This window comes from Rhineura floridana, chromosome 22 (genome assembly GCF_030035675.1).
Source record: "Rhineura floridana isolate rRhiFlo1 chromosome 22, rRhiFlo1.hap2, whole genome shotgun sequence".
Classification (NCBI taxonomy): domain Eukaryota; kingdom Metazoa; phylum Chordata; class Lepidosauria; order Squamata; family Rhineuridae; genus Rhineura; species Rhineura floridana.
In genome coordinates, this window is record NC_084501.1 from 1,472,122 (window position 1) to 1,484,304 (window position 12,183).

The window sequence follows — 12,183 nt, forward strand, 5'->3', positions numbered from 1 at the left end:
CAGGCACCTGGTTGGCCACTGTGAGAACAGGATGCTGGACTAGATGGGCCACTGGCCTGATCCAGCAGGCTCTTCTTATGTTCTTATGTTTAAGGTTCGTAGCTTGGGGGTTCTCCTAGAATCATCTCTGCCACTTGAGTCTCAGGTATTCTCAGTGGCACGGAGTGCCTTCTACCAACTTCGGTTGGTGGCCCAACTACATCCCTATCTTCAGTTGTCCATGCTCTGGTAACCTCCAAATTAGATTACTGCAATGCACTCTATGTGGGGCTGCCTTTGAAGATGGTTCGGAAACTGCAGCTTGTGCAAAATGCAGCAGCCAGATTGGTAACAGGGACCAGACGGTCTGAACATATAAAAACGATTCTGGTCCGCTTGCATTGGCTGCCTGTATGTTTCCGAGCTCGATTCAAGGTGCTGGTTTTGACCTATAAAGCCTTACACGGCTTGGGACCACAATACCTGATGGAATGCCTCTCCTGACACGAACCCACCTGTACATTACGTTCAAGATCAAAGGCCCTCCTCCGGGTGCCTACTCCAAGGGAAGCTCGGAGGGTGGCAACAAGGGACAGGGCTTTCTCAGTGGTGGCCCCCAAATTAGGGAATGCTCTTCCTGACGAGGTGCGCCTGGTGCCAACACTGTTATCTTTTCAGCGCCAGGTGAAGACTTTCCTCTTCTCCCAGGCATTTTAGCATGTGTTTTTAAATTGTTTTTGTATTGTTTTGAATTTTAAAATTGTGTTTTAAATTGTTTTTAAAATATGTTTTTAAATTGTATATTTGTTTTAATGTTTTTGATTGCTGTAACCTGCCCAGAGAGCTTCGGCTATGGGGCGGTATACAAGTGCAATCAATCAATCAAAAATGAAAAACATTTATCAGAATGGGATAGTTAAAATGTTTACTAAAAACGACACTGTTCACAAACCCAAGTGAAAATAAATAGACCACTTTTTTTAGTACTATTACATTACTAAACTACATAATTAGTAGTGTTAATGCATTTGAAAACAGACTGTTTGTGACTGATCATCAGTCTATTTGTGTACAAAACATTTAACAGCGCTTTGTGGACTTTTCTGTTAAAAAATGTTTCAATTATATAATCAACGTTTAGGGGTTTTTTTGCTCTTAATGGGTGGATATTATTGGATCCTGGCCTCAAGTTTTAATAAATGCCAGTATTTATTTTGTAAATTATTGTTTGTTTTTTCATGATCCAGGGCCCCAGGGGATTTTGTCCCCCCCTGCCCCTCCGTCTGCTCAGACTTACAATCATGCTTGAAATAAACACCTTACTGGTAATTAAATAGCAACTTCTTTTAATAGGGTTGCTGAGAATTTTTTTTAATGGCTACTCTGGCTAGTTGGATTGTCTCCCTCCCAACCCGCAGCACCTAAGCTTTGTCCTTATGGGATGGATGGAACATAGCACAATGTCTTGCGAGAAAAAGCACACACTACACCCCAGTAGCGTGGAAAGACAACAGCAGTTCAGCTGACAGCTGAAAAGAAGTAATTAGCAGCTGTCCATCTGGAAGTAGCCTAGACATTTTTTCTTCCTTTTTTCTTTTTTAACAGGAAAGAAATGTGGCTTCTTTTCTCATGGGTTTTCTACTTTGCTCAACATTTCCTCAACTTTCGAAGCCTCTGGTCACACATAACAAGGTTTTTGATGGGATCTGAGGAGTTTCATTGTGTTAGAACTTATGGCACCAAAGAACAGACGTTTGACCTCTGTTATTGTGCTTTAATTCACACTGAGCTTCCTCCCTGTTTTAAGAGGAAGCTGGTGGTACATAATTAAAGTCTAAGGACTAGGAGCTTAGACTCTCTCTGTTTAACAATTCCACTAACTCACCATATCTGGATTGTGACGGGGGGGGGGGAGGAAGGGGGTGCTTTACAGTCTGGATCTACAGGATGCGTGCAGGAGGAAGCTGAGCTAGTGGCCTCTTAACCTTTGAGCCCTCAGATGCAGTTTTGTGGCTGCAGTGTTGCAGGGGACCTGAGTGCGATTTGCATTAATAGATGCAGAGTTGCAGCTGCATCAGCATTATTGTCCTGGCCTGACTTCCTTTTTAAGTTGGAACATTCTGTATGTTTTGGTGCATCAGTCAGCGCATGAGCAGGACTTGTGATGCAAAGATGTACTCTACAGCTCTGGCACAGCACAGCAGATGAGCAAGTCCATTTAGTCCAAATGGGGTTTTGAACATCTATCATTAGTAGAATACTTTTGCCTAAATCAGGGGTCTCTATGTGACCTTGTAGAAGATGTTGCTAGACTCCAACTCCCACCATCCCCCTGGCCAGGCTGAGGGGAAACAGAGTCTGTCCAATAAGATCAGGAGGACCACCCTGGCTTACGAGCCCTTCACGTACAAGGGGAAAAGGAAGGGATGTAGCTGACTTGGCAGAGCACACGATTTGCATGCAGAAGGGGTTCAATCCCTGGCACCTGCAGGAAGGGCTAAAAAGGCTCTTGTCCAAAACCCTGCAGAGTCATTGCCAGTCAGTGTAAACCAGCAGTTCTTGCAGTGAAGGATTGGAAGCCACCTGGAGATTGCTAGGGAGTCTGCAGACCACTTAGGGCCCTGGCATCACTGAGAAAACCAGTCCCATATTATGAACATCACAGGGCCCAGGCTACAGCCTTGATAGCCTGTTTGATGCATGCAGCCCGTATCAAAACAGCCTCCTCAATCTCCACCGTCAGAAAGAGAAAAAAAATTAATCCATCATGCAAATATTCTTGGCTGTCCCACAACCTTTCTGCAGACCACCAATGTAGTTCTGAGACCTCCAGTGCAGACAGAAGTACTGAGCTGGACAGGCCAAGGCTCTGACTCTGGACAAGGCCGGGGTGGGTGGGGCCTGCTTTACAGAGGGCAGCCCCCTGCTTGGAAGAGCCGCATAGTCGGAGCCTGGCATTGTGGACCATTTGCTCCAAGTCCAGTTTGAAGATAAAGGCTTGTGCCTGGACAACAGACTGGTCACAAGTCCCGTTTCCCACTATGGTGAGATGGACTGTATTTCAATTTTAATTTATAGTCATTATTTTTCAATGTGCATCTATGCAAATATTATGCAAAGCTGTATCCTCTTTCGTCCTCTTTGCTGACGATGAAGGGTTTTCTCCATCCAGGTACTGCTCAACAGGCCAGCCTCGTCTAAGGCTGCTTGCCACATTGCACTGTCATCTTTACAAACCTCCAGGAAGGTAGGGCAGCTGCTATTACTCTTGTATGGAAGATCTGACCAGGGGTGGCTGAGGCTGACTGAGTTTGTGCCCAAGTCAGATTTGAAGCAGGCTTCCTGCCTCACAACTCAGTCTGTCAACACTACACAAAACTTGCTTTTTGGTGCAGGGATCAGCAGCATCACATCTGTGGGCACAATAGCACCCTTGAGGTCTTCCCTTGGTGCCCATGAAGGCTCTGAGCCCCCCACTGCCCCCTTGGTCGTGAGGTGGTGAGGGCGGTTACATTTTTCTCCCTTGAAAAGGGCATAGAGTTGAAGGAGGAAGTTGGAAGAGTGACACTCTGCCCCACTTCCTCTTCCAGCTCTATGTGCTTTTCAAGGCTCAGGTTGATTCTCCTGGATGCAAGTTTTACACAGATTACTTGTAAAAGCCACATTTGTGTGCACCCACTTTCTCTCTTTGTTTTCTCAGCGGTGGGGGACTGATCCAGGGAATGGGAAGAGAGGTGACCCACAGCACTTCCTGAAATGTGTCTATGGTCCCAAACGGCTGACCGCTCCTGCTCTAGACTAGAGTATGCCCAGAGGTGGTGGCCACTGTCTTTCAGAGCAAAATGGGCTCCCTTTCCAGCCACAGCACCTCCAGCCAGCTAGCCAGCCCCCCCCCCCAGCTGAGTCTCTGTGCTGCAAAGTGTTGGTGCAAAAGTCTAGTATAAGGTGGGGGAAGGGTGCCAGAGGACATGGTGACCCTTTCTGAGAACACCACACAGCCAATGGCAGCATTCAGCAGAGAACCTTGAGGAGAGTCTCATAGCTCAATAAAGTAATTGCGTTGACTGGGAAAGCACGGAGGCTGTTCAGAGCCAGTCCCCTCAGGAACACCCGTGGGCCCTCCTGCTGGGCGCTGGTGAGGATGCAGTCCAGGATCCCCTGATACCGCACCTGCTTCACCCCATCCATTTGTAAACGAGCCTTCACCACGTCCATTGGGGTAGCCAAGGCCCACGAGACCGTCCCGGCACAACCGCCAGCCACAAGGACGGTTGCAGGGCCTGGGAGGAGAGAAAAGAGCAGAGCGTGTGTTGAGGAGGAGCCAGAGGGAGGGAGCAGGCGCTGTCCCCTAAAACACAGGGGCGGGCAGGCAGGCACCAGGCTGGCAGAATTGACGCCCCTGAGATGCACCCAGCAGCGCCTGGTGCTACAAGCAGACATGTACAATTGAGGGATTCGTTCTGAGTACCAGCACAGACCTGAGCACAGACCTGCCGCCAGACACACAAGCACACGCCTCACCCCACCCTGCCTCCAGCTTTCTTCATTTAAGGGGGACGTCACTCTGTTATCACCCTTGTCAAACAACTGGGAGCCAGAAAGCCGCAGGGGCAACGGCGGCAGCGGGGAGGCGGGTCTCTTTCCACTGTCCCAGCTGTTTTTGGGGGAGTCTGAAAATACCCCTCCAGGCAGTCCTGCTAGATGTCTGCACCCAGTTTTCATTTTTGTCAAGGGCTTAAGAATCTGTCTTTGTCATGGAAGACTAACAGGCTCCAAAGGGGTCCCGGCTCCCTACCCTGTTAGTCTGTCACAAGGAGGCTTGTGGCAACTTAAAGACTAGCCATTTTTTAGGCTGGCTCCAGCCAGGGCTCACTCTAGGTTTGAGGTGGCAATGTGAATCAGGAGGGAGGAGCACTCTCTCGGCAATCTCTGTCACATGGCTGGGACCCACATCCCATTTAAGTCTCCCACAAGGCCCCCAAACCCAGCATTGCTTCAAGGCATTATGGGAAATTTAAATGGCAGAGAGGTCCCATCTGGTGCAGAGTCCCCAGGGTAGGCATCAGTGACAGGCCCTTGTGGGGCTCTGGGCCCCAGGCAGCTCCCCAAGGATGCTGGGCCCCAGGCAGAAGCACCTCTCTTCCCCCTAACCAGGGCCTAGATTTGCTCCCTTTCACACGAAGTTTATGAAGTTTGCTTGGTGCTGCATGGAAAATTTCTCCTGAATTTGTTGCAACCGTTCTCCATAAATTGATGAGAAAACAAATTGCTTTCGAACATTACCAAATGGAGAGGGAGATAAAATCTGAGGTAGTGAGGGGTTTTGAGATTGTCCTTTCTTTCATTCTGCCAAGGGTCTGCGCTCTGCAGCTTTCTCAGGTGCTTCAGTCAAAGCCCACCTTGCAGTGATGCCTCTCCCACTGCAGGGCTTGGTCAGATCAGGAAGCGCAGGCAGCCAGGAAGGCTGCCGAGCACTGGAGAACTGTTGGCTGGAAGGAGAAAACCTTGGCCACTTTGCAATGGTAAGCACAAAATCCCGCACCCACCAACATTCAAACAACGTCTAAAGTGCCCTGAGGGAGAGGCAGAACAATGAAAGTCTCTTCGCAGTGGAAGGAAACTTTCAAGGACACATCTCAACACGGCACTAGATTTGCTTATAAAGGGATAAGAGGATGGATTTCCTTTAATTTCACTCTTGTTTTCCTTATTACTTAATAATCTCTCTAAATTGGGTTTCTGGACTGATCTAGTGCTTATTCTGGATTATCTCACCCACCCATCTAACCACTGTGGATCCATGTTATAGAATGGCAAGGTGAGGTGCGTGGGAATCACAGGGTTAAGTCCAGCTGCAGGTGACTAGTGGACTTAAGAAGTGAACTACTACCCCCCTACTCATGAGATATCTAACAGCTTTGAAGTGCCTTCGGCTTCAGAGTTATTATTTCTCTACCTATTTATTTATTTATTAATTAAATGTATACCCTGCGCCTCCTCCCAGAAGGAGCCTAGGGCAGCAGACAAAAACACTAAAAGCATCTTTAAAAGATTTTTAAAAATAAATCTTTAAAACATCTTTAAAAAAAACTAAAAGCAATTCTAACAGAGGCGCAGACTGGGATAAGGTCTCTATTTAAAAGGCTTGTTGAAACAGGTGCTGAAGATATAACAGAAATGGCGCCTGTCTAATATTTAAGGGGAGGGAATTCCAAAGGGTCAGTGCCTCAACAATTAAGGTCCGCTTCCTACATTGTGCAGCAAAGCCAGGCAGGATGATGGCCACAACTGACTTTACAGAGGCACAGCTTCTCTAAGTGCTTGCATTATTTATTTATTTATTTATTTATTACATTTATACCCCACCTTTCTTTCCATGATAGAAACCCAAGACGGCTTACATATGGTTCCCAGGTGGTCTCCCATCCAGGCACTGACCAGACCTGACCCTGCTTAGCTTCAGCAGTGTGCTGGCCTCATGTGCCTTCAGACCATAGTGCCCCACCCACCCCTAGTGCCCCACCCACCCCTGGTGCCCTTTGCCTCTCACCTGGCTCCTGCCCTTCCATGGTCCATCGCCTGCACAGTCCTGCGTAAGTCAGGAAGTACATGCCCAAGGTGGGCGTGTCACGCAGCACCAGCGCCAGCGCCCCACTGAACATGCCCGGCATGCCTTCCTCCCGCAAGACCCTGGCAGCGCAGTGCACCGGGCCCTTGTACCGTGGCTGGACCTTCCCTGGCAGGACTCTGTGCTGCCCAAACGGGTGGGTCTGGTTCTGCAGCCGGACTTTGACGAGATCCACAGGGGCCAGGACCACAGCCTGCATCAACACAGACAATGGGAGGCAAGCTCAGTTGCGAAGGGCCATAGCTCAGGGGCAGAGCCTCTGCCTTGCATGCAGAAGGTACCAGAGAGTCTCCCTGCCTGAAGCCCCGGAGAGCCATTGCTGCCAGTCAGTGCAGACAGTACTGAGCCAGATGGAGCAATGGGTCTGACTCTGTTCCTCATGGAGAGGGGTCACAGTGAAAGGAAGAGGAACCGCTGCAAGAGCCACACAGTTTAGATCTGTGCTGCACTAAGGCAGAAAATCCCACCATACATCCCAAGAGAGGCTACAAAAAGCTCATCACATGGCTGCATTTCGATGCTGGGGACCCAGCCTCATAGGTTACCCCCCCTCCACAGACACACTTTTCCAGTCTGGCCGTAGCAAGGAACCCAATAAACTGGTTAATCTTAACTATGGTTTATATGAAACAAGACAGCTTCAAACAATGGGTTATGAAGTTGGCCTGCTTCAAGCAAACCATAGATAAGATTAACTACAGTAGGTTCAGGTGTAATGGTAAACTGTAGTTAATCAAAACAGGAAACAAAACTTCCTCATTGTGCTAGAGGGAGAGAGGGGTGGTGGAGCAGGCAAGTACAGGGGTACTAGTCGTATTCCTGTCATGACAAACTATAGTTATCATGTCTGAACACAGTCACAGGATTACATTGCATGGACAATGTTTGGGGACGGAGAGGGAGAACAGGACCTTTATGATAAAACAAAGAGACCTGGGTCACCTTAAAGATTAAGACATTTATTGTGCCATAATAACTTTGTTAGCATTTAAATGGTGATGTAAGACTGCTGTTTTTGCTGCCACAGACCAAAGTGCCCCCCCCTCTGGAAGCTGATGAATGTGACTCCACATATGTAAAATGAAAAAGGAAGCGAAATTAATCACCTGTCACAATTTTTTTTAAATGTATATCTTAATATGCATGAATACTGCAGGTGTAAAATATTATTTAAAAAAAGGGAAATGGCTCTACAAAGGGAAGTTTCTCCAGAATGCTGGTCTTTCATTTTTGCCTCTGAAAGTGAGTTTACTCTGAGTTCATCTGTGTTGAGAGAGAATTGTGCAAAAGTGGCAAAGCAATGGCATTTAACACTTCTGAAATGAGATAAGATCTATAAAGTGAGAAAAAGTTACTGCTGATACTATGCCAAAAACTGAGCAGAGTCCTTCTGCGTGTGGCGAACAGGCTACGCAACTCACGCGTTTTTTCAGGTGATTGTCCAAGCTCTATGGTCCTCTTGTCTCCTTAATTTCATATCAGATTTAGTCCCCAGAAAAAAACATGAGGGGTCATTACAGCCTTTGCCATCTTGGTGTCCTCCAGACATTGTTGGGCTGCAACTCCCATCAGCCCTCGCCAGCCCACCTGCGCTATACTGGAGTCCAAAAAGGAATTCCAACTAGGCCAGAGGGGAGTTGGGAGTCCAGAACATCTGCAGGGCGCTGGGTTGGCAAAGGCTTCGGTACGGAATGCACCAGAACGTACTCGCCACATCTAGCCTGGAAATGTACACAGATCCCCTAGAAAACAATAATGGCCGGGGAAATTATGGGATGCTCTTTTATCAGTTGAATTGACAGCTTTCTGTAAATCTATAAATGCATCTGATCATGTCAATGAAATATGGAACCCACTCAGTGTTTTTGGAAAGAACTCTTTGCCTTGGGTTATGACCTATTTAAATAGTTAATGCCCTTATAAAGGCTACTATTCTGCCCATTGCACGTTTTATCTTACAGAAAGGTGACTTTTATGTGGACTGTATGCTTTAACTTTTGAATGGCTTGATACTAGTATAAAATAAAACTTATAAAAATTAGATAGAAAAAGAATTGATTCCTAGAAAGGAGGGACAGACCAAGAAGGAAACGGCACACACAATTAATACAAGCTCTAACCAGCCAAGCAATTTACTGACAGCAGAGCGATGGAACACAGACAGCTGGCGAAATTGTGCAGCTCTTCCATGCGGTTAAAGAAAAAGGTTAGATTTTTCTGAGCTTTGAGGGGAGAGGAAACAAGAGTTGAACAGAGAAAACGCAGGAGGAAGATGCTTTGATCACGAAGTCAAGCAAAGTAAGTGAAGTGGCCAGTAAGTGCCCAGCGTGGAAGCATCCACAGACTCATGCACACTCGCACATCCGTCCACTCAGTCTGACGGGCCAGCCATCCTTACTTGCACCAGTCCCGAGAAGCAGCCGGCCACAAAGACATGGGTGTAGCTGGGAGGGTTGGAGCTGCGATTGCGGTGGTGAGTGTTGCAGAGGAACAGGAGGGCATTGCTGTAGGCCCCAAACATGATGGAGTTGACGATGGCCACGCTCAGCAGTGGGAAACTCATGCCTTTGAAGAAGCCAAGGACCTGCAAAGGAGATGCATCGCAGACAGGGCAGCTGGCAATGGCTTCAGAGACTGGCCATTGCTCAGTCGGAGCCCGTTGAGAGACAGGAGCAGGATAGTCTTTGAGACCCACTTCTGAGCTTCTTCCCTTAGTAGCTGCAGAGATACGACTGAGAAAGAGGAGGGCAGCAGAGGCAGAAGCTGAGCAGAACTGCTTTTCCTTGCACCCTCCCCATAGCTGACATGTGTGCAAAACGGATGTTTATGTGGAGAGATGAGGGCATAATTTGTCCCAGTTGCTGACCTTGGCTTTTTTCCACGCAGAATTTGGTTGCTGTATGTGCAGGAGGACCAGCGTCTGGGATTTATTTGCAGCAAGGGACAGAAGGCCTCAGAGGCTCCCCACCACCATTATTGCAGGCTGAGGGGCTTATGGCAACTGGAATCTAGCTAGTGCTGGTTGGAGGGGGTCTCACAGAATGAGGAGGATCTCAAAAGTTAGTTCCAGCTTGTGTCTTTGGCAAAAGGGAGCCCCCCCCCCGTCTTTGCACAGCACAGCCGTGGGGACTTCCAGGTCCTACCCAACATGCTAAAGGAAGCCTGAGAGGCATATGGGACATTGCAATGTTTAGTGTGTTCACGGGTTGTATCCATTGTTGGTCAGAGTAGATCCATTCAAATGAACAGGCATGACTAACTTCGGTCTGGTAATTTCAATGGATGTACTCTGAGTAGAATTTAGTTGAATGCAACCCCATGTGTCCTTTAATTGAAGGGCCAAATCTGGCTTAAAAATAAAGTTTGCAGGCACACAGGTCAAAGCCTTCTCCATTATGGTGAGATACGCTGCAGTTGCCTTTAAAATTATAGTCATTACTTCTAAATTTTCATCTATACATGTAAATTATAGTTGCACGCTTTATAAAAATCTGTGTTGCCTTTTGTCATCCCTTCCGGTGATGCACTTCCTCTCTTCTGTTTTGGCAATGCGTAAGTGTCCCCCTCCCCCCCAGCAATATGTGGGGCAGGCCCTTGTGATGCTGTGGGGCTGCCAACTCTTTAAAAAGACAAAAACTGATACCTACGCAGGGCCCTGGATGAGTGTGGTTGAAAAGTAATGGGGCAGTACTAGAGCTTCAAAGGCCCACAAAAATGGGCAAGTTTAAGAATTTCTTTCCATTGGGGGATTATTTCCAACAGGAAAAACTGGGCATTTGGGGAAATATTTTTTAAAGCCTCTTATGAAATATTTTGTTTCTCAGAATAAGCTATTTTGGTTACAGTTGTACATAATATTGCTGCAAACCTCCTACATCAAAAGGCAGCAGTTCAAGACTAGGCTCAGTTTCAAATCCGCTGCCCTGAGGAAATCGACCCCAAAACCTAAGTCTCTACACACAACAAACACACAAACCGCTTCATCTCTGTAGGTCCTGACCACACAGTCCACAATGTTCCGGTATCCAGCCTGTGTCTGCAACCGCACCTGAAACAGAATAAAAGCCCACGTGCAGTGCCAAACCGGCAGCACAAGGAATCTCACCAAAACTCCTCCTGGCTGGGGCCTTTGCCATTTCTTCCAGAACCCAGCCCAGGCTGGTAGGTGTTCCCAATCGCCCACTGCTGCCCGATCCTTCTAACGCAGATGCCAGTGTGAACCAAACCGGGGAGCTTCTGCATGCTCTACCCGCTGAGCCGTGGTCCCTCCCTCAGCCCATTTGTCCTACTCTGCCTGGTTCTCCAGGGTGGGACTTCCCTCCCCCCACACCCTCCACCCTCACCAGCTACGTAGTCTTTTTAAGGGGAGCTGCTGCCACGGATTGAAGCTGAGCATTGCACCTTCTGCACCCAATGCATGTATTCTCCGCTCTTAAGCAAAGGTTTCCTCCTGTCCCACAAAACTCCACAGGCCATCAGGCCTGCTGGGCAGTAAAGAGCTTTTGGAGGCTTGGACCACATCGCTGTTGCGTCCCACACACTGCATCCCGTGGATTCAGTGGCCATGGCTTGCTGTGCAACAGTTGTCGTGAAGCAGTGGCTCAAGGGCACTGGCCCCCCCACTTCTGCCCCCCCTCATCCCTTCCATCTGAGACCCTCCTTCTTTAGGCCTTCCCTGGGACATCAGCTGTCAGTCTCCTCCTTCTCCCTGCCCCCCTCTGGTCCCCTCCCTGAGCATTTCTAGCCCTGCAAATCACCTTCACTGTGTCGATCGGGTGACCCAGAGCCAGCCCGGCTGCCCCTGTCGCAGAAGCAAAAGAAAAGGGGAGTTAGTGGGGCTGCTTTGGGGTTTGAGTTTGCCAGTCTGGTTCAAAGAGAAAGAGAGAGAGACAGGGCTGAAGCCTCTGCCAAAGCACCACTGAGCGGCCAGGGAGAGGCATCTCAATTCGTCTCCCTCGCCTGTATGTAAATCAGGAATAAAAAAGCTCTGCTCCCCAGGGTTGTTGTGACTGAAACAGGCTGCTGAATTGCCCTTGGCAGCTGAAAAGGGAAGACTCCCAGCCGCAAAAGCCAGCTCCACCCCACCCATCCCAGTCCAACTTTGGCTTATTTATTCGTTGCATTTGTATTCTGCTCTTGCTCTAAGGGGTCCAGGGTGGCACATGTGGGTTGCCCCTCCCTTTATCCTCATAACAACCCTGCAAGGTAGCTTAGGCTGAGTGAGTGACTGGAACCAGGTTACCCAGAGAGCGTTGGGATTTGAAGCCACACTCGACCCTGCAGTGTTCCAGTTCCATCCTGGAAAAGGGTGTGCCCCCTTCAACAAAAGCCCCCATGTGCCCCCCGCTTCCAGGGGGATGTATGTGTATGCAGCGGAGTCTATAGAAGCAAGAACCGAGATCTCACCAGACAGCCATCCTGCAGCAAACTCAGCACTGGACATTCCCTCTGAAAGCCTCGGCACATTGAAGAGATGTACGCCTGGAGGGGTGGGGTGAAATCTGGTCAAAGGGAATGCGCTGCTTGAATCGCCTTAATCTTTAACCAAATGCACACCACTGGGGCACGCTCTACCC

At 48.5% G+C, this 12,183-nt stretch overlaps 1 protein-coding gene across 2 annotated transcripts; it reads right to left on the reverse strand.

Moving 5' to 3' along the window:
• Positions 1–3,990: 3,990 nt before the first annotated feature.
• On the reverse strand, positions 3,991–12,075 carry SLC25A45 (solute carrier family 25 member 45). Of its 2 annotated transcripts, XM_061606058.1 has the most exons (6): positions 12,014–12,075; positions 11,365–11,408; positions 10,584–10,655; positions 9,006–9,191; positions 6,530–6,800; positions 3,991–4,259 (listed from the first exon to the last, which is right to left on the reverse strand). In XM_061606058.1, exons 1-6 carry the CDS (start codon positions 12,048–12,050, stop codon positions 3,991–3,993), a joined length of 879 nt encoding a protein of 292 aa, XP_061462042.1. In that variant the 5' UTR covers positions 12,051–12,075. The 2 variants fall into 2 exon arrangements, with proteins under 2 accessions (XP_061462042.1, XP_061462043.1); XM_061606059.1 differs by lacking the exon at positions 10,584–10,655.
• Positions 12,076–12,183: the final 108 nt, after the last annotated feature.

Bases quoted from the DNA above. Each gene is read 5' to 3' on its own strand.
- SLC25A45 (XM_061606058.1), bottom strand. From the start codon at position 12,050: ATGTCCAGTGCTGAGTTTGCTGCAGGATGGCTGTCTG. The intron at 10,656-11,364 runs GTGATTTGCAGG...ATTCTGTTTCAG, and splicing joins ACCCGATCGACACAGTGAAG to GTGCGGTTGCAGACACAGGC. The intron at 4,260-6,529 runs GTGAGAGGCAAA...CTCTCCTCCCAG, and splicing joins CATGGAAGGGCAGGAGCCAG to GCCCTGCAACCGTCCTTGTG.